The sequence below is a fragment of the Dipteris shenzhenensis genome, chromosome 11 (assembly GCF_047967505.1).
Source record: "Dipteris shenzhenensis isolate YYH24624 ecotype China chromosome 11, Dip_SZ_1.0, whole genome shotgun sequence".
Lineage (NCBI taxonomy): Eukaryota > Viridiplantae > Streptophyta > Polypodiopsida > Gleicheniales > Dipteridaceae > Dipteris > Dipteris shenzhenensis.
In genome coordinates this window covers 36,984,411-37,002,651 of record NC_141606.1, presented here as the reverse complement: position 1 = coordinate 37,002,651, position 18,241 = coordinate 36,984,411, and the positions used below count along the sequence as shown (strand labels likewise).

The window sequence follows — 18,241 nt, the reverse complement described above, 5'->3', positions numbered from 1 at the left end:
CGCACACCCCTTGAAGAAATAGCATGGCGATTACAAGAACTGGAAGAAACTGAAGGTGATGTGCAAGCTCTCCAACTGTTGACATTTGTCATGGCATTCTTGTTTGCCTTGATGAACAACCTCATGTAGCGCCGTGTCTCTAACCCTCGCTTGTAAAGATGGATGCGATATCATGAAGGTTGGTCCTTTTAAGATTGTCTACGAGCTATTCTATGCTGAAGATTCTTCCCGTGTAGTATTTCACAATACACTAGTCACACCCTACCCTGTCTATGTGTGCTTTGTGGATGTATCTTCACCTGATTTTCAGTTCAAGCTACCTCTTTCCATTGTTTGCCAATAAGCCTCATTTCGACTCTCTCTTTTCAATTTTTCAAGCATGGCTGACGTTCCCGTGTTCTGTGGATGGGTTGAAGAAAATCCAAATAAGTATCTTGTGGCCTTCAAGCGCTGTTGTGTTTCTCTCAACTTTCTTACTGAAGATAGATGGCTCTTGGTTCTTCCCACATTTCTAGAGGGTTTGGCTCAAGTGTGGTATGAGAAGCATGCCGATGACGTTCGCCGAAGCTGGCCAAGATTAACGGTAGCGATGATTGAGTATTTCGGCAAAGAAGAGGAGCCGAAGAATGTGTACCTGCAGGTAGCAAACTTGAAGCAGTCAGAAGGTGAGACGGTGCATCGATATGTGGATCGAGCGGCCGTGCTCCTAGACCGTTTAATTGCCACGCAGGAGGTCAATGCCGGATTTTGAGCTGGAATGACTCAGCATGTGCTGGGCTACCTTGTAGCAGGAGCAAGTGACAAATTCCGCCTCAAGCTTAAATGGGAGAATCCAGAAACTATGGTGCTAGCACATGAGATTGCTCAAAAGTTTGATAAAGTTCAGTCTGACCCCGCTTCAAAGAAGACGATTGTCCCTCCGCAACCCCCTCAATTCTTGCAACAACAGTTGAGAAGATGGACGCCAGTAGGATACCACACAAGGCAATGGAAGCAATGCAAATTATGGGCTGGCACGGAGAGGGAATGAAGTGGATGGAATCATGGGGTATAACAGCCGCTGATATACCAGAAGATGCATGTGAAATCAGGTAAATAGTGGCACAAAAAATGATATAGAAGCTATGGCAAGACCCGGGGTAAAAAATGCAGTTGTACAAAGAAGAGATCAAGTTAATGGACAGCTATGGAATGCAGAAATACCTCCGGGGAGACATCAATATTCAAAAGACATTTAATCTACAAAATCAGAACCAGTTCACATGATTCTCGAGGTGGAGAGGGGTAGGTGGGCAAGACCCAAGATACCCAGAGAGGAAAGGACCTGGTAAATCTGCCCCACAGGAGAGGTTGAAAATGAGCAGCATTACTACTACGATGTACAGCTTATGCTCACATTAGAGAAAGATATGAGGGCAGCAGAGACAATTTGCAAAATCTGTTGTCAAAGCCAGCTAAAAGCTAGGAAGCTACTTGAAAGAGGTATTGAAACATCGAAGCAAGGTATTGGGCCTAGCACACAAGCTAGCCCAACAAGTACTCACTACTACATAAAGTTTTAATATTTGCTTTCACTAGTTGTAAGGGATCACTATTAGTTGATAGTGATCGCCAGTCGCATAGATCCTCAAGGGTCTCACAGTGGACTTTCATACAATCATATCATATCCTCAAACTTCATAACAACAGACGAGCAAAAGATCATGAGGGTTTATGCACTGAGTTCGTTGCATATAAGCCCCGATCCTAGCGAAGCTTTTTAATGAAGTTGTTTGCCTTGGCTTCCCACGCACTTGGACCCTTAACACCATTTCACCTATTCACAAGGCAGGAGATCCCATGGACCCGGGGAATTACAGGACCATCATGATTGGACATGTCATGCCCAAGATCTATGCATCAATACTTGATACCAAGGTCAACCGCTTTGTAGAGATGGAGGGGCTTAGAGCAGAGGGGTAGACGGGACCATGGACCACATGCTCACTCAGATGTATCATCGAGGAGGCTAGGGCACGAAAGCAAAAGGTTTATTGTTGCTTTGTGATCTCCGCAAAGCCTTTGATACAGTACTAAGGGCCTGACTTATTAGATGGCTATAGGATCTGGGTTATGACATGAGATCATTTGGGCTGTCATGGCACTCTACAAGCGAGTCTCGAACAGAGTTAGGACTGGGTTTGGTTGGACAGAGGAGATCATGAGCACTATTAGGGTCAAACAAGGGTGTGCTCTTTCACCCACCTTGTTTGGGCTCTACATAGATGAGCTCGAGACCTTTACGCAAACTCTCGGTGGGGCAAGGTGCTCTCACTGGTACTCTTATTCAAATTTTGTTGTATGCAGATGACGTGGTGCTTTAATCTTCTGGCCTTCAGAAACACTTAGATGCACTATAGCCCTTTTGTGAGTCACACGATTTGAAGGTCACCCTTGGCAAAACCAAGGTTATGATCTTCAATACCTCTCGGGCAGCCATGCCTACAGAACAGTTCACATTTGATGGATCATCGGTTGAGATAGTCTCGTCTTACACATATCTAGGGATTCTCTTCTCTAGTCCTATTTTCACAATCAGACCAGCTATGCAAAGCCCATCTCAGCAAAGGATACACTTCTCTAGCCAGATTGGAGAGACAGTACTTTCACTCACACTTTCAAGATCCTAGGACCAAGGCCCCCTTGTTCGAAACCTTGGTCCGACATGCTAGGATGTATGGCAGCCCTAGTTGGGGACTAGATCTTTCAAATGCAGAGTGGGCTCAGGTGGAGCGTCTCCAGGTCCTATGTTCTCACGTATGATTCGCAGTAAGCCGTCGATTCCTCATCAAATTATTCAAGCCGAGTTTGGATCACCCCCACTACAGCTTGATCTAGCATTTCAGGTCATCACGAATCTATATCGAGTCAAGGGGTATGAAGACTGCACCTCAAGGCGACGCAGATTTTCATGGTTGGCATTGTACTTCTCTATGGCTTTAGTTGCTTCGGGTGACTAGAGAGTAGCACGAGGTTAACCAGGTCATACGTGAGGACCTCCTACAGCTACACACATTCTGAATCTGGTTGGAACCGTAGGAACTCCCGATAAAGCTTAGCTTCTGCAAAGATCACTACTTAGGTATCTCTGACGAGGGTTTTATTGATCCTCTTGGATGAGGAGTCTACTGGTGCATCTCATCCTTGTCTCTGTGATCTGAGTAGGCGCTCTTGATGTCTAGCCTGCAGTTGTCTTTGAAGAGGCAATAAAAGCGACCCCGGATCTCGTAGTATACTAGACACCTGAAGATGAAATGCTCCTCTGACCCAATCTCCTGTAGCTCACATAGGGTTCATATGTGTCATTCCCTAGGTACTCCCTTGGCTCGCCCAGTCTTAATGTGAAGTCGGTGCGAAGAAACCTGAAACTGTCCAATAGAGATCCTAAATGAATGAGTGTAACCGGCCTTTAATCGACAAAGGGCACTGTAACTAACTCTATTATCTCACAAAACTGAAATACAGCCAACTTGAAACATTGCCATTGCCCACAAACAAAACTCTGAGCATATAACTTCACAGCATAGCATCATTGAACCATTTAAGACAAGGGAGGCTAGAATGCCCCTACTCAGAAACATGAAGAGTGACACCTGTTCGCCCCAAGACTTGGCGCCCCTTGCGGTATTTATTTAATTACTGGTTAGCTCAAATACAAAGGGACTCCCTTCAAGAGCTCACCCGCAAGTGCAACCCAGTACAATGCCAACCGTGGTTGTGCTAGTGACCAACTCCCAGTGCTATTCTTTTGATTCCTTTCAATAGCCATGCATAACACAAGTAGAACAACCTGACACCATGCCAAGTAATGCATTCACATATATCCAAGCCAAGCCCAAGGCTAGCCACTACAACCCCAGGAAGAGAGTATCACAACCAGTGACCCAATCCTCTCTCGAGCCAACAGCAGGGCATCCAACCTTGCAAAAACTCAGTCAGAATGACAGTAGCATAGAGTAGAAAGGGAAGATGAGAATCCAGCCAACAGAAAGAGCCTCTTTTAGCCTGGAACAGCTCCAGAAGTAGGTTGAATAACAGACAGCAAACTCTGGTAGGAGGGATCTACCTATGAGTGACTTCCAGCACTTGAAAAGATCAAGAAAGAGAGGGCTCAGCAAGCTGAAACAGATCCGCCATGATTGCGACCACCAGAATGGTGATTCCAGCCCATCTACAACTCCGTTTTCAGTGCACCTTGCACCAAGCAGGAGCAGCAAGAGAGGCGTCCAAGAATATGGCTTCAGATTCAAGAAAGGAAGACTTTTGTCGTGAAGAAAGTCGAGAAAAGCTCCAAAAGTGGCCCAGAATGGAGGCGTCCAGGTCCAAGAAGCATGCCAGCAGCAGAGAGCACCAAGGGGAGGAGAACTGTTGCAAAGAAAGCTCGAAAAACGACTTCAGCCAGCAAGAGGGAGACTGCAAAAATCCGCCATCTTCAGAATGAGGCTGCTCTGGTAGGGGAGAAGACTCAAAACAGCAAGGAAGGGAAAGGAAGGGCTCCAGGGACAAGCAAGGCAAGCAAAGAAGCCACACACAGACACATGTACAAAATGAGGCGTGGGATTTTAATGCCCCTAGGGGAGTCAGGTGGCACACCATGACCCTAATGCTTGGGAACCAATGACCCTAGCTTGTAGGATCTCTAGGGGGTCAATTTTTAGAGGATGACCCCATTGAACCAAACCAATGACCTTAGAAATTGAAACCACTCTAATAGCACTAGGAGTTGTACTTATTGCACATAAAATCATAGGTACCTTTTGGGCATTTGCCATTAACTAAGGCCCCTAGTCTGGTACCCTAGGCTAAATTCAGTGAGAGTTAGTTTCGACACTTCACCATCACCACCACGTCCCCGTGACAATAGGGGAGGTGGACCCGAATATCTCAGAGCATGATCAAGGAGTTGTTCCAGCCAAACCGCAAAGGTTATCCCACAAACCTATGATGCGGCCACGATATGGATCCAGAGATGCGTCAAACCCGACAGAGGATGGACAACGCAAATTACACTTAGAGACATTCCTTTCATGTTCAGAGTTAGTTTAGACACTTCACCATCACCACCACGTCCCCATGACAATAGGGGGGGTTGACCCGGATATCTCAGAGCATGATCACGGAGTTTTTCCAGCCAGACCGCAGAGGTTATCCCACAGAGCTGTGGCGTGGCCATGATCTGGATCCAGAGATGCGTCAAACCCAACAGAGGATGGACAACGCATATTACACTTAGAGACATTCCTTCCATGTTCAGGGTAGGGGTACGACCTACTAGGGTCATCGTAGCCCTGGTCCGACGTAGAACTTCTGCCAGGAGATCACGTTGCATGGCACCCACAGATAGTCGACAGCACTCTATCTCTGACTTGCCTCCTCGGACGCTTGGTCCCTCACGATCTTGTGTTGGATTCTTCAATGTATTTTGATGATCTATGATGATAGTGGCAATGGTGAGGGCCACCCTGAAATGGACATTATGCTTTGGCTTTGTATTGAGGTTCTTATGACTATGTGTCATGTAGCATGTAGTATGGTGTTGATGCTCGCTCAATAGCTCCACCCTTTCAGCTTGTTTGTACCTGGTTTCTCACAATCTCAAAGACCCATCGGTCTTTCGAAGACTCTAATAAACTTTCTTTCCTCTCTCTCTCTCTCTCTCTCTCTCTCTCTCTCTAAAAAACTTTCTTTCCTCTCTCTCTCTCTCTCTCTCCAAAAAAATTAGAGTATCAAAAAGCACACATTCACATATTATGTGAATTTTAAAGGCTAAAAATTTTGCAACCGACATGCTCTACTATTGTGTGTACTAGGTGCACAACATGCCAGCTCCACTTTCCATCATTAAGCCTACTGCTGTAAATAAAACTGGTTGATTTGAGAGAGAGCCGATTCCACACACAAATCTGCGAGCTTAAATGTTCTTTGGAAGTCCCTCTTGCTGTGGACCTATCCTAAACAAGTGTTTCCTCGGAAGGCTACATATTTGCAGCGAATATATTCCACCTGCAAATGTGTGAAATATTGTGTCCCTTGTAAAGTATATTGTAGCTTGGAAGTTGAGAGAAACATTCAAAATGGAAGCAAATGCAAGGCCAAATCTAGAACCTTTCCAAGAGTCCAGCAGAAGGTTCCTTGCCACCGCCATAAGTGCTAAACAGATACTTTACGATGTCTCCTGTGTCAAAGTATACATATGAAATAATGAAAGTACAAATTAAAATGCATCATCTGTGTAAACGTATACACATGAATGAAAGAAAGTAAACATGTGTTATTAAATTTTCTATTATTGTCACTGCCGTTTTTTTTTTTTTAATGTATTTTAATTTTCTTCCGATGAACCTTATATAAGGTCCTGAACATAAATAACTGCGCTGAGATCTGACACGTCGCATCTCATCAATGTGCCATAGATTCCATTATCCAAACACTGAAAAGGGTAAAACAGCATACCACTTTCATAAAGGCATACACCTGTATTTGGATCGATCAAATAAGGGAACCTGCAAAGAAGAGCCGATGGCTTTCAAAATGAAGAAACTTGATACAGCATTTATTATGCATTTTAATCCCACAGCAGTCACTACCTTTAAAAAGTTTTTCCCCCTTTGTTTTGTTGCAATAAAATCTTCACACACACAGAAGTATGCCAGGCGTTGTATTAGCAATATGAAGCTGAGGACTTTTTAATCTTTAGAAAGCTGATAACCAACGACATTACACCACTTCACATGGATTCTTACTAACAGATTAAATCGTCTCTTTGATCTAAAGTCTAACTAGAGTCAGAGCAGCACCGAGTAAACAGACTGCAGTTGGCAGTCAGCTGTACAGTCTACAAGACCCACAGACTGGGTTGCCCCAGTCAGCTGCACGTCGGATGGCTGACAGACTGATCGCCCAGTCTATGAGGGCTACATGCCTTCTACAAAATGCCCCTTTGGAGCAGTCCAGTTATTCAGTCTACAGGTATTTGGGCCTTCCAGAAGCACACCCTTGAGGCAGATCTTCAGCAAGCTAGAAGAGCCAATGGTAGGAGGACTCACTTTTGTACCTACTGAAGTGTACAGGAAGGTGCATACAAGAGACAAGGAGTCTACCTCAGTAGGACAGTATATAGTGCCGGTTTTGGTACCTTACCTCGGCAACAGTGTGTTGAAGGTATTGGTACTAGTATTGGGAGTTTTTGTACTCGGATCTTCACACTAATACATATTTCCTTGGTTGTATTCCTGAGTATTCTCTTTCTAGATTTCATACATGCATGCATATGGATGATTAGTGTTGTGTGATCTTAATCTCTCTCTGCATCGAAGTTGGCTTGCAGCAAGCAACTCTCTTCTCTGGCATGATAGCAAAACCTGGTCGTCAATCAAGAATAGCCGTGGTCTCCGAGTCACGCTAGTGAGTCAAAGTCCAGGAGATCTGAGGCTAAGGCCTTCTCCAAACTAAAGGGTGGTGTCCTTGCCGAGAAGGGAGGAGATTCCACATTCAGGTGTGTTCTGTTTGGCATGCAATGAGTGCAAGAAAGGGTAGATTTCTGCTTATTTACACCCTGCCATGGCATCCAATTCAGTCATGCCACATTTTGGTCAGGCTGGAAAGGAGGATGGAACAAGCTATCTGACCTGAAAGTAAAGATTCACAGCCATCTAGTGGCCAAGGAAATATGGGGGGTGACAAGTAAAATCAAGCAGAAGGTAGCAGGAGTAGGGCAAGTAAAAGGCGCTTACAGAGTGCATTTATAGGCCCTGGAACAGGTCAGCAGGAGGCACTGCCAGTCACCGTGTGCTCCGGTCTGTCAGGTCGCTGAAGCAGGGGCCTGCACCTGGTAGGTCAGCCACATCCAGATTTGGGGTTTGGTCAGCTAATTTTGTTAGGTAAGCCATTGGTATGGCCTGGTAGGCTAGTACTAGTTTGAATTCCAGTCCTATTGGTTCGTTAAAAACTAAGTCATCTCTTACAACATGGGTTGCCCCATGAGTTGTCCTATCTAGGGTTTAGGAATAGCCTTCATAGGCTTGTCTCTTTAATTCAATTGTAATATTTTGCAGCAATACACGTCAATTCAGCTTCAACTCTTGCTTAGCATTTGTCCTCCCTTGGATCCACACAACCCTACACTGGTATCAGAGCAGGTTTCCAGCCCTGCCTTGTGCTCTCCCACGCAGATTGCAGCACTTCTGTCATGAGAGAGTTACTTGCTTTTCTGTAAATAAGTTGGGCCTGCCTTGCCCTTTTTTGGCAGATTTGCCTTCTGCAAATCAGGGATTTTGCTACCCCTGTCTGGCCCTCATGCCTCAGGGTTTGCTTACAAGTTATTTCAGTTACAAACATTGTGCAGGTTATTGCCCTCGTTGGCCAGAATCAGACATTTGCACTTGCCTTAGTGCAGTCATTTGGTTCAATCAGACTTCTTTGAGTTGTTTGCATTTGTGCCTTAGCTGGAATGGCAAACAATGAATTTTTGGCCTGCTTGCTGGCACCAACTACCCCATGTGGTCATACATGATGCGTCATGTGTTGGTGGCCAAGAATTTTTGCAATATCATTGCAGGTTTAAGGTGAGATTCTTAATTACATTGTCAGTTAAGAGGATGATAATCCCTCACATCAGGTCTTGCAGGACTACAAAGGATGCCTTGGATAAGGTCAAACATCCGATAGTGGAGACCCATCACTCTGCTTGATACTGCATACAAGATTCTCGCCAAGGCCTTGAGCTTGTGGTTACGGCCTCATCTTACTGAAATCATCCACGACACATAGACGGGGTTTGTCCAGGAGCGCAGCATCCTAGACAACATCTTCACTTTTTGGGAAGCAGTGGATTGGTCCAGGGAGGAGTCACAGCCGCTGGCCGTCCTCCTCTTCAATTTTGAGAAGGCCTATGACAGGGTGGAGTGGTCCTTCCTGGAGGGCACCATGCAGAGATTGGGTTTCTCCGACAGATGGGTCAGAGGAGTTTCAGTGCTCTATGCGGGGAGCTCTAGCCAGATGCTTATCGGAGGACACATGGGTGAGGCCTTTCCTCTCTCGTGTTCGGTCCGCCAGGGCTGCCCACTCGCTCTCTTCCTCTTCTTGTTCGTGGTGGAGGCTTTGGGCTACTACTTGAGATCACAGGTGGTGGGCCTCATAGAGTTGAGACTCCCAATCCGAAGGGAGGAGGAACTCCTGGACTCTGAGTTTGCACATGACACGGCCTTGTATGTTGAGGGCACCATAGCGAGCTTGGAGAGAGTCAGGGGAGCTTTGGCTATCTACTGTGAAGCCTTGGGCGCACGGATCAACTGGACAAAGTCTATAGGTTACTTCACAGGCCATGAGGAGATACACGAGATCCGTGAGTGGGAGAGTGATTTTGGATTTAGATGGATACCGTGGGGCCTGACAACGAGATACCTTGGTTGCCAGGTTGGTATTGATATTACAACAGAGCAGTAGATCGCCCCGGTCCTTGAGAGCGTTTGGCGCAAGCTTCTCTACTGGAGCTCGACCAAGCTCTCCCTAGCAGGGCGTGCCTTAGTGGCAAACCAGGTCCTTCTCGCCACGGCCTGGTATATCACCTCCTGTTGGTGCTTTCACAGAGGATGCATTGGGCAGCTCCGACGGTTGGTTCGAAACTGCCTTTGGGCAGGATCGGACAGCACGCAGAACACTAGAGCCCAGGTCGCTCGGTAGACGGTGATCATGCCACAGGCACTGGGAGGCTTGGGTATCATAGATCCGGAGATGCAGAGCAGAGCCCTTCTGGGCAAGTTGGTTGTTCCCGGTCTCACTCCAAATGTAGAGCCTTGGAAGCTCCTCTTATAGAGAGGGCTTCTCAAGAACACCCCACGCACCGGGGACAGTGGTAGCCTTCTCACAAGTGGATCTTCTCAGAGGCTCCCCTTACAGGGAAGGGTTCCCCTTTGATGCGGAGCCTTCACAGGGTCTGGCAAAGACTTGCAAGGGGTATCATCCATGCTCTGCCCAGATGCAGAGAGAAGTTTGAGCGTGAGCCCCTTATGTGGCACCCAGAGATCCGAGATCAACAAGGGCATATGCTTGGACAGCGGACGCACATTGGTTGGGCACAGTGGGATAGTGGCCAGGTCGTGTCTTTTGGCAGATGGAGAAGATTACCCATGGAGTCAGAGGCGAGGCGAGGCGAGGCGCTGTAGCGCATCTGCAAGGCACAGGGCAGCGGATGAGAGAGATCGACCTAGCCATCCCTCAGTCCTGGTGGGAGGGACTCCACACTTGGAGGGACAACACTTGGCTGGGGCAGTTTTCTTGGTTTGGTGTCCCTCTGAGGATGATGATGCAGCGAGGCAGCACGCACCCCGACTTCTACCGTGTAGGCTTTGGAGGCCTACTTCACCCGCTTACTAAGAGGGACCCTAAGATGGATGGGAGTCTTGATGGGATTCACTGGCAGATGATTAGAGTGGTGGGACGTTTGGGGAAGGAGTGGCACATTGACCCTCCCAGTATTTCAGAGCAGGATGCCCCCAGATATGCCCCCAGATGGCGCCTCAGGCTTTGGGAGGGTAGACCCTTGAGGGAGGTCCAGTGGGATCCGAGAGAGTGGTTCTGGCCCTCCAGGGGCGGCCTTGCCGAGCAGATGGATGAGATGCCCTTCTTCTCCTATACCACGCGGATTGGCAGGAGTCTTCAAATGGACTCTTCGAGGTGGACCCCCTCGAGGGAGAGGCATCGGGTGACCTAGAGAGTGCCCCAGGATGTCTGTTCCCGATTTTAGACATGGTTATGGTTTAGTTTGCGGCCGAGGAAGATATCCTACTTCTGGCTGGCCACCCACAGAGGCTTGCCCATTGGACCGTGGTTGGAGTAGATGTGAGTGGAGGGGTAGTGCCATTGTTGCTCTGGTGGTTTCCCGGAGACGATCCCGCACTGCATTTGGAGCTCACGCAGAGCAACGAGGATCTGGATGGGAGCCCTCAGGATCATGACCCGCATGCAGAGTCTTCAGAGGGACTACACCTAGGGGATAGTGGCTTGGTTGACGGAGGGAGGACACGTGTTTCAGATTGATGAGATCTCCCCAGCCTACCAGATACAGGGTCAGAGCATATAGAGGATTGAGCTGCATGAGGCAGTCCCTCCTCATAGCTTAGCTCCCCTCTCTCCTCCGGAGGATAGCGTTTGGGAGGTGGTAGCCAGTATCACTGCGTGGAACATTTGGGTGGCTCGTTGCAGTCTCGTGATGGGTGAGCATCACGTTCCACCCACGGCTACCATGGTCGCCATCTGGCAAGATATCATCTATACTCTACGCTCCACCTGGGAGCGTGGGACTCCAAGCTGTAGAGCGACTATTGAGCGGTGTGCTCGATTCTACAAGGCTTGGCCTGCAGGAGTCTTCTACATCTTCACTCCGCGAGGGATTCGCTGGTTGTATAGCCCCCCCACTTGGCTGTTAGCCCCAGTACCAGAGATTCCCTAGGCAGTGAGCTAGGTTTCTTTCAAACAGGCCGGTTTTTCTTTCAGCCTTTTCCTGGTTTTCTTCCCTACTCAACACCTTCGGGGCTGCTATTTTGTATGAAGTCTTTGCATTAATAGAAGGTTCCTTTCTTTGCAAAAAAAAACAAAACAAAACAAAAAAATCCATTAGTAGCTGTCCATCCAACCTCCACCTAAGGAGGGTATGCATGTCTGAATGCAATGAATGAAGAATTTTTCCAAGGCTCATCCCAACGCAAAAAACCTCTTGCATTGCAAATCTGGGTCTATGATGTTGAGACCTCCTTCCTGCATGGGAAGGATCAAGGTCTCCCAAGCCACCCTAGCAATAGTGTCTATTGTGCCATCTAGCCCACTCAATAACGAATTCCTCATAGGCCTTATGATCTGAGTGATGCAATCCCTAATAACTACACCAACAGGAGCAAACATACCAAGCCATGGCCAACAGAACCTGGTTGACAACCACCACCCTGGATGCAAGGTCCAACCTGGCCAAACTCCAAAAAAGGAGTCTCCAACACCGGAGCAAACTGCTGTGAAGAGGAGATGCCCATACCTACCTGGCATCCTAAAAACCTGACTGACACAGCCCTCTAACTGACACACCCCATCATGGGTTGATGCTTCATCAACCCATGACGGAAATCACCCAATGTGACTCATCATGATTGGCTTTTGTTGTTATATGCCAGTTGTAAGGCACTATTTCTATTTCCCCTCTCATGAAGATCACGGGAGTAGCACCATTCATCACCTCCCAGCCAAATCTCGCTCAGGCTAACAAGCAGGCAGAGATCTACGTTCGATTTCTTTCACATGAATCATCTTCTTCTCTTCTCTCACTAGCCTCAGCAAGCCCCAATTCCCTAGATAGATCTAGATGCCACATGTCATCACTATAGGGCCTTCCTAATGCAACATTTCACCCCTCTCTTGGGATGCATTAAATTCCTTGCCCCTAGGCACATCTTTGCACTAGGCCCTTGGTCTTAGATCTACCTAGTCAGGTGCTATCAGCCCTCACCTAGGACCTTGACATTAAATCCCTCCAGATCATTTACATGAAGCGCAAACACATATATTACAGAGATAGATCCTTTAAGGGAAATGTCGATTGATTCTTCCGAGGTCATGCTACCTCGGCTAGAGCGTAACATTCCTTCCCTCTTCAGACATCAGCGTCCTCGATGATAAAATCTGAGAACACTCTCCGCAACTGATATACGGATTCCCATGTAGCTTCGGATAGAGGCTGACCATGCCATGCAACCAACACCATGGGTATCTTCCGATTTCGTATTTGCATTGTTCCTCGGTCCAGGACTCTTGTTGGTTTGCGCCTTGCAATATCCTCTATCTCTTGAAACAAAACCACACCTTCGATTAGTGAGTCACCTGTATGTAAAAAATTCTTTAAGCGTGAAACATGAAAAACCGGGTGCACCTTACACCCCTGTGGCAATTCTAATTTATAGGCTACACTGCCTATTCTCTTTAGAATTAACCACGGCCCACAGTATCGAGGTGATAACTTAGCACACTCTCCTGAAGTCAACGACTTCGAGTGCGAAGGAACTCTGAGAAAAACTTTTTCTCCTTCCTTAAATACTCTTATAAACCGATTTTCATCCGCATACACCTTGGCTCTATCCATAGCCTGGCAGATATTAGCTCTCGCAAGTGCTAGCATCTCCCGCATCTGAACTACAAAGTTCGCGGCACTAGGTACTTTCTGAGGTAACTCCAACTATAGTTGGATTGGCTGGTCTATAACCATAGTTCAGTTCAAACGGACTGAACCCGGTAGAGGAATGTTTCCTATCATTGTAGGCAAACTCCAACAATGGCAACCACTTGTCCCATGTATGTTGCCTCAATGACACATATGTCCTCAGCATATCCTCTAAAGTCTGGTTGACTCTCTCCGTCTAACCATCCGTCTCAGGATGATCCCCACTACTCATTCCCAACTCAGTCCTTAGTGTCTCAAATACCGCTGTCCAAAAATGACAATCTGACATCTCGGTCTGACACTATGGATCTAGGCAATCCATGCAGACGAAATATATGTCTAATGAACAGATCCGCCACTTGCGGAGCACTAACAGACTCTCTAGTCGGAATGAAGTGAGCCATCTTGGTTAGACGATCAACCACCACAAGGATAGAATCATATCCTCCTTGCGTCGTAGGCAGTCCTACAATAAAGTCCATGGAAATGCTCTCCCACTTACTTAGTGGTATTTCCAAGGGCTGTAAAAGTCCGGGTGGCTTCACCCGCTTGGCCTTGCTTACCTGACACGAAAAACACCGTGTCACATATTCATGAATATGCTTTTTCATCTTTGGCCAAAAGAAATCTCGCTTCACGAGATCATATGTCTTCTCGACACCTGGATGTCCCGCACACGGGCTATCATGGCACTGTCGAATGACTCTTTGCCTGAGATCATTCTGACCAGGTACTACAACCTTGCCATTTCTAACTAGCAGACCATCCCTTATGGTATATCTTGCATAAGTTTGGCCTATTCTGGATACCAGGTCATCCTTTTCACTTTCCCCGGGTTTTAACACATGAGCCTTAGGCCATAAGCTCTGGACAAACTCGTCCACTTTTTGAGTTTCTCTTATCTCGGTCATTAGAGCACTCTCTAATACCGTGAAACTCAAGTTGTGCATAATGCGAGACAACGCATCAGCAACCTTATTGTCTTTTCCTCTTCGGTACCGAATCGTTAGATTAAACTCCTGCATGAGCTCTGCCCACCTAGCTTGGCGGCCCCTCAAGTCAGGCTGTTTACAAAAATGTTTCAGAGTATCATGATCTACATCCACATAAAACTCTGAACCATACAAATAATGCCTCCATGTTTTCAAAGCATGGATAACAGCATACAACTCCAATTCATCAGTTGGCCAATTCCTTTGAGAGGGAGAAAGCTTCTTGCTTTCAAAGGCTACTGGCCTTCCCTCTTGAAGGAGAACTGCTCCTACCGCAATGCTACTTGCATCGGTTTCTAGGAACAACGGTTTCTGGGGATCAACTATTTTTAACACCGGTCCTGTGACCACGGCTTATTTTATGGTGTTAAAACTTTCTTGTTGATTCTGTCCCCAAATAAAAGGTACTTTATCTGAGGTCAGATCAGTCAATGGCGATACTATTCTGGAATATCCTTTGATATGCCTTCTATAAAACTGGACAAATCCCAAGAATGATCGCAACGCGGTCAGACTCTGAGGGATTGGCCAAGTTAGTATCACAGCCACTTTCTTCGGATCCATTTCTACCCCCTATGGAGTAATTATGAACCCTAAATACTCAAGCCTAACCATACATAGTATAGTTTTCTTCTTATTCACATAAAGACTGGCTTTCCTCAAAGTACTGAACACTATTCTTAAGTGTTCACGATGCTCAGTAACACTTTTACTGAATATCAAGATATCGTCAATAAAATATACTACGAACTTTCCGATATATGGACGTAGTAAATCGTTCATAAGCATGACGAAGGTCGCTGGAGCATTGGTAAGTCCGAAGGGCATTACCAAAAACTCATAATGACCAAACCTGCTTCTGAAAGCGGTTTTATGCACATCCTCGGCTCTAATCCGGATTTGATAGTTCCATGTAATGCATCTAGCAAATCATCAATCCGAGCCATCGGATACCTGTGCTTAACAGTGATATTATTCAATGCTCTGTAATCTATACAGAGGCGAAACGTATCATCCTTTTTCCTCTTTAATATCACTGGCGAAGCAAAAGGTGAGAAACTTGGTTGAATCTGCCCCAACTTGAGGTATTCTTCCAATTGTCTACGCACCTCCGCTTCTTCAGCAAAACTCATTCTATAGGGAGGTCTATTTACAGGTTCTGCCCCCGGGATCAGCTCAATCTTATGCTGAACTTTTCGCTCTGGAGGTAACCCATGAGGTAGTTCATCCCTAAAACATTCAGAGAACTCCTCTCTTATAAGATTAGCCAGCTTGGCCATCTCACCACTTTGCGTAACATCAGTGCTAGCCGAAGAATCATCCACCGGCTCTACCGATGCCGTGCAAAGGAATTAAAACTCTACTTGAGCTTTTCTGATTTCCATCACGGAAACCAACGGTCCCTGAGGTATATCTTTCTCACCTCACAAGACATAAAGCACATCATTCATCTTGAATTGATATACGTGCTTTTTCCAATCAATGGCTGGATTCTTCTTAGAATGCCATGCCATACCCAGGGCTATATCTGCATGAGCAAGCTTGGTCATTTCAAAATCAAGCTTCTCAGCATAGTCCTGAATCCGAAGCTCCAACTGGGTAACCCTTTGGTCCCATACTTCAGTTGAACTTCCATCTGCCATTCTGACTGTATACGCATACTCAGATGGGCTTGTTTTTAACTTCAGCCTCTTCACGAGCTTGGAGTTAATCACATTGTGAGTTGACGCCGAATCAAACAACACAATGACATCATGATTGGCCACTTGCCCTTTCATTTTAATTAACTCCGTATCATTAAAGGCCGTATACCCCGTTGCTGCGGGCTTAGATAGGATGTTATCAGGTGCACTCGTCACTAACTTAGCAACAGATACACATAACAAACAAGGTACTAACCTCTGAGAAGGTCCCGTAAGTTGCATCTGCATATGTTCTGCATTGGGACTCTCCTGCATTTCCACGTCACATTCAGATATTATCATATTAGCCGTGCGACGGTCTTTATTCACTGGACAATCCTTCCACTGATGTCGCTGAAGGCAGCCGAAGCACAATCCTTCTTTTCTAGCTTTCTCTTTTTGTTCAGGGGTCAACGAGGACTTTGACCAAGCCCGGGCTGCCATTGGAGTTATTTTCCTTTTCACCCCGACGGTGGTACTTGTTTTTACTGGTCCCTCAACCGGCTTCACCTGCTTGGTTTGGCCACTTGGCTGCGAAACACTTGTCTTTGAAATCCATTTCCTCTGAAATCCCCCTTTTTTCGGGTACTCATACTGAGTCCCTGCCTGCACAAATCCACCAGATCTGCCCCTGGCATCCTCATAGTTCAGGGCTTCTGCTATAGATTCATCTAATGTAGTCACATATTTAGCCCGAACTTCCATTTTGATTTTGTCGTTCAGTCCATAGATATAGTCTTTTAACTGAACCAACATAGGGAGAGGGTCTGTTATTTTCATGACACATTCCCTGAATTTGTCGGTCTACTCTGCCACCGACAGACTCCTCTGATGAAGATTTCTATATGCATCCCAAGCTCGAGACTCAAAATGTAAGGCACTATTTCTATTTCCCCTCTCATGAAGATCACGGGAGTAGCACCATTCATCACCTCCCAGCCAAATCTCGCTCACGCTAACAAGCAGGCAGAGATCTACGTTCGATTTCTTTCACATGAATCATCTTCTTCTCTTCTCTCACTAGCGTCAGCAAGCCCCAATTCCCTAGATAGATCTAGATGCCACATGTCATCACTATAGGGCCTTCCTAATGCAACATTTCACCCCTCTCTTGGGATGCATTAAATTCCTTGCCCCTAGGCACATATTTGCACTAGGCCCTTGGTCTTAGATCTACCTAGTCAGGTGCTATCAGCCCTCACCTAGGACCTTGACATTAAATCCCTCCCGATGATTTGCATGAAGCGCAAACACATATATTACAGAGATAGATCCTTTAAGGGAAATGTCGACTGATTCTTCCGAGGTCATGCTACCTCGGCTAGAGCGTAACACCAGTACAATCCTTTATTCATAATTCATGTATGGCAATTCCTGATGCATCAGCACTTCGAATTTTGATAGTGGTGCTTCTAAGCACATCACTTCTTGCAAGAAGTTGTTTCTTTCTATGCATGATGCACTGAAGCAAGGCACTGTGAGTTGTGCCAATAATGCATCTTATGCCATGAAGGGCGTTGGCCAAGTTGATCTTACTACAACATCAAGTGACATGTCTCTCCTCACAATGTTTTGTATAGTCCACGAGTCAAAACATATATATTTCAGCCATAGTTACATCAGGATATAGAGTTATCTTTGATGGTTACCAATGTGACATCTATGATTCAAAAATGACAATACCATTGTTATTACTCGAACATGGACTCTAGGTATATATAGACTTGATGCCTATGACAGAGACAAACACTGCAGGAATTGCAGTCGAGGATTCTGTGGTTGCAAACAATCATTTGTGACATGAGCATTTTGGGCATGTGAATTATGGCAGCCTAGGTAGATTGCATTCCGTTGTTGATCTCTCAAGGATGCATGCATTGTTTGAGAGGGATGCATACTTGGGAAAATGCATCGCTTTGGATTCATACTCAGCTTATCAGCCTTGGTTTTCAGAACAGCCCTATGGAAAGCATTCTCTATATCCTCAAGTGTGATGCCTTTTATATGTTGATGATATGCTCGACTAGACCTTCAATTCAGCATACTGCAGCCCTTACGGCTAATTTGGAGCATTCATTTGCTATCACAGATTTGGGCCAGCTTCGCTACTATGTTGGCATTCAGTTTGCTCATGTTGAGCGGAATGTTATGATGAGCAAGTCCAAATACACTGGACAGCTCCTACACAGATTTCCATTTGAGAACTGCAAACCAGATTCTACACCTGAGGGGTCTGGTTTCCATTTCTCCATGTAGTCATATTAATTCATATACAACTAAGTCAACTCTTATAACATGGATTGCTCCATGAGTTGACCAAGCTAGGG

At 46.2% G+C, this 18,241-nt stretch overlaps 1 protein-coding gene across 3 annotated transcripts in view; it reads right to left on the bottom strand.

Moving 5' to 3' along the window:
* Positions 1-18,241, bottom strand: part of LOC147896978 (Thioredoxin family protein) — an 85,094-nt gene that overhangs the window by 23,203 nt on the left and 43,650 nt on the right. For all 3 annotated transcript variants that reach the window (XM_087381418.1, XM_087381417.1, XM_087381416.1), the window contains exons 6-7: positions 6,493-6,542; positions 6,145-6,214 (exon numbers count right to left, since the gene is read on the bottom strand). In XM_087381418.1, coding sequence (XP_087237544.1) covers positions 6,145-6,214; positions 6,493-6,542 — 120 coding nt within the window. The remainder of the gene's footprint in view (positions 1-6,144; positions 6,215-6,492; positions 6,543-18,241) is intronic.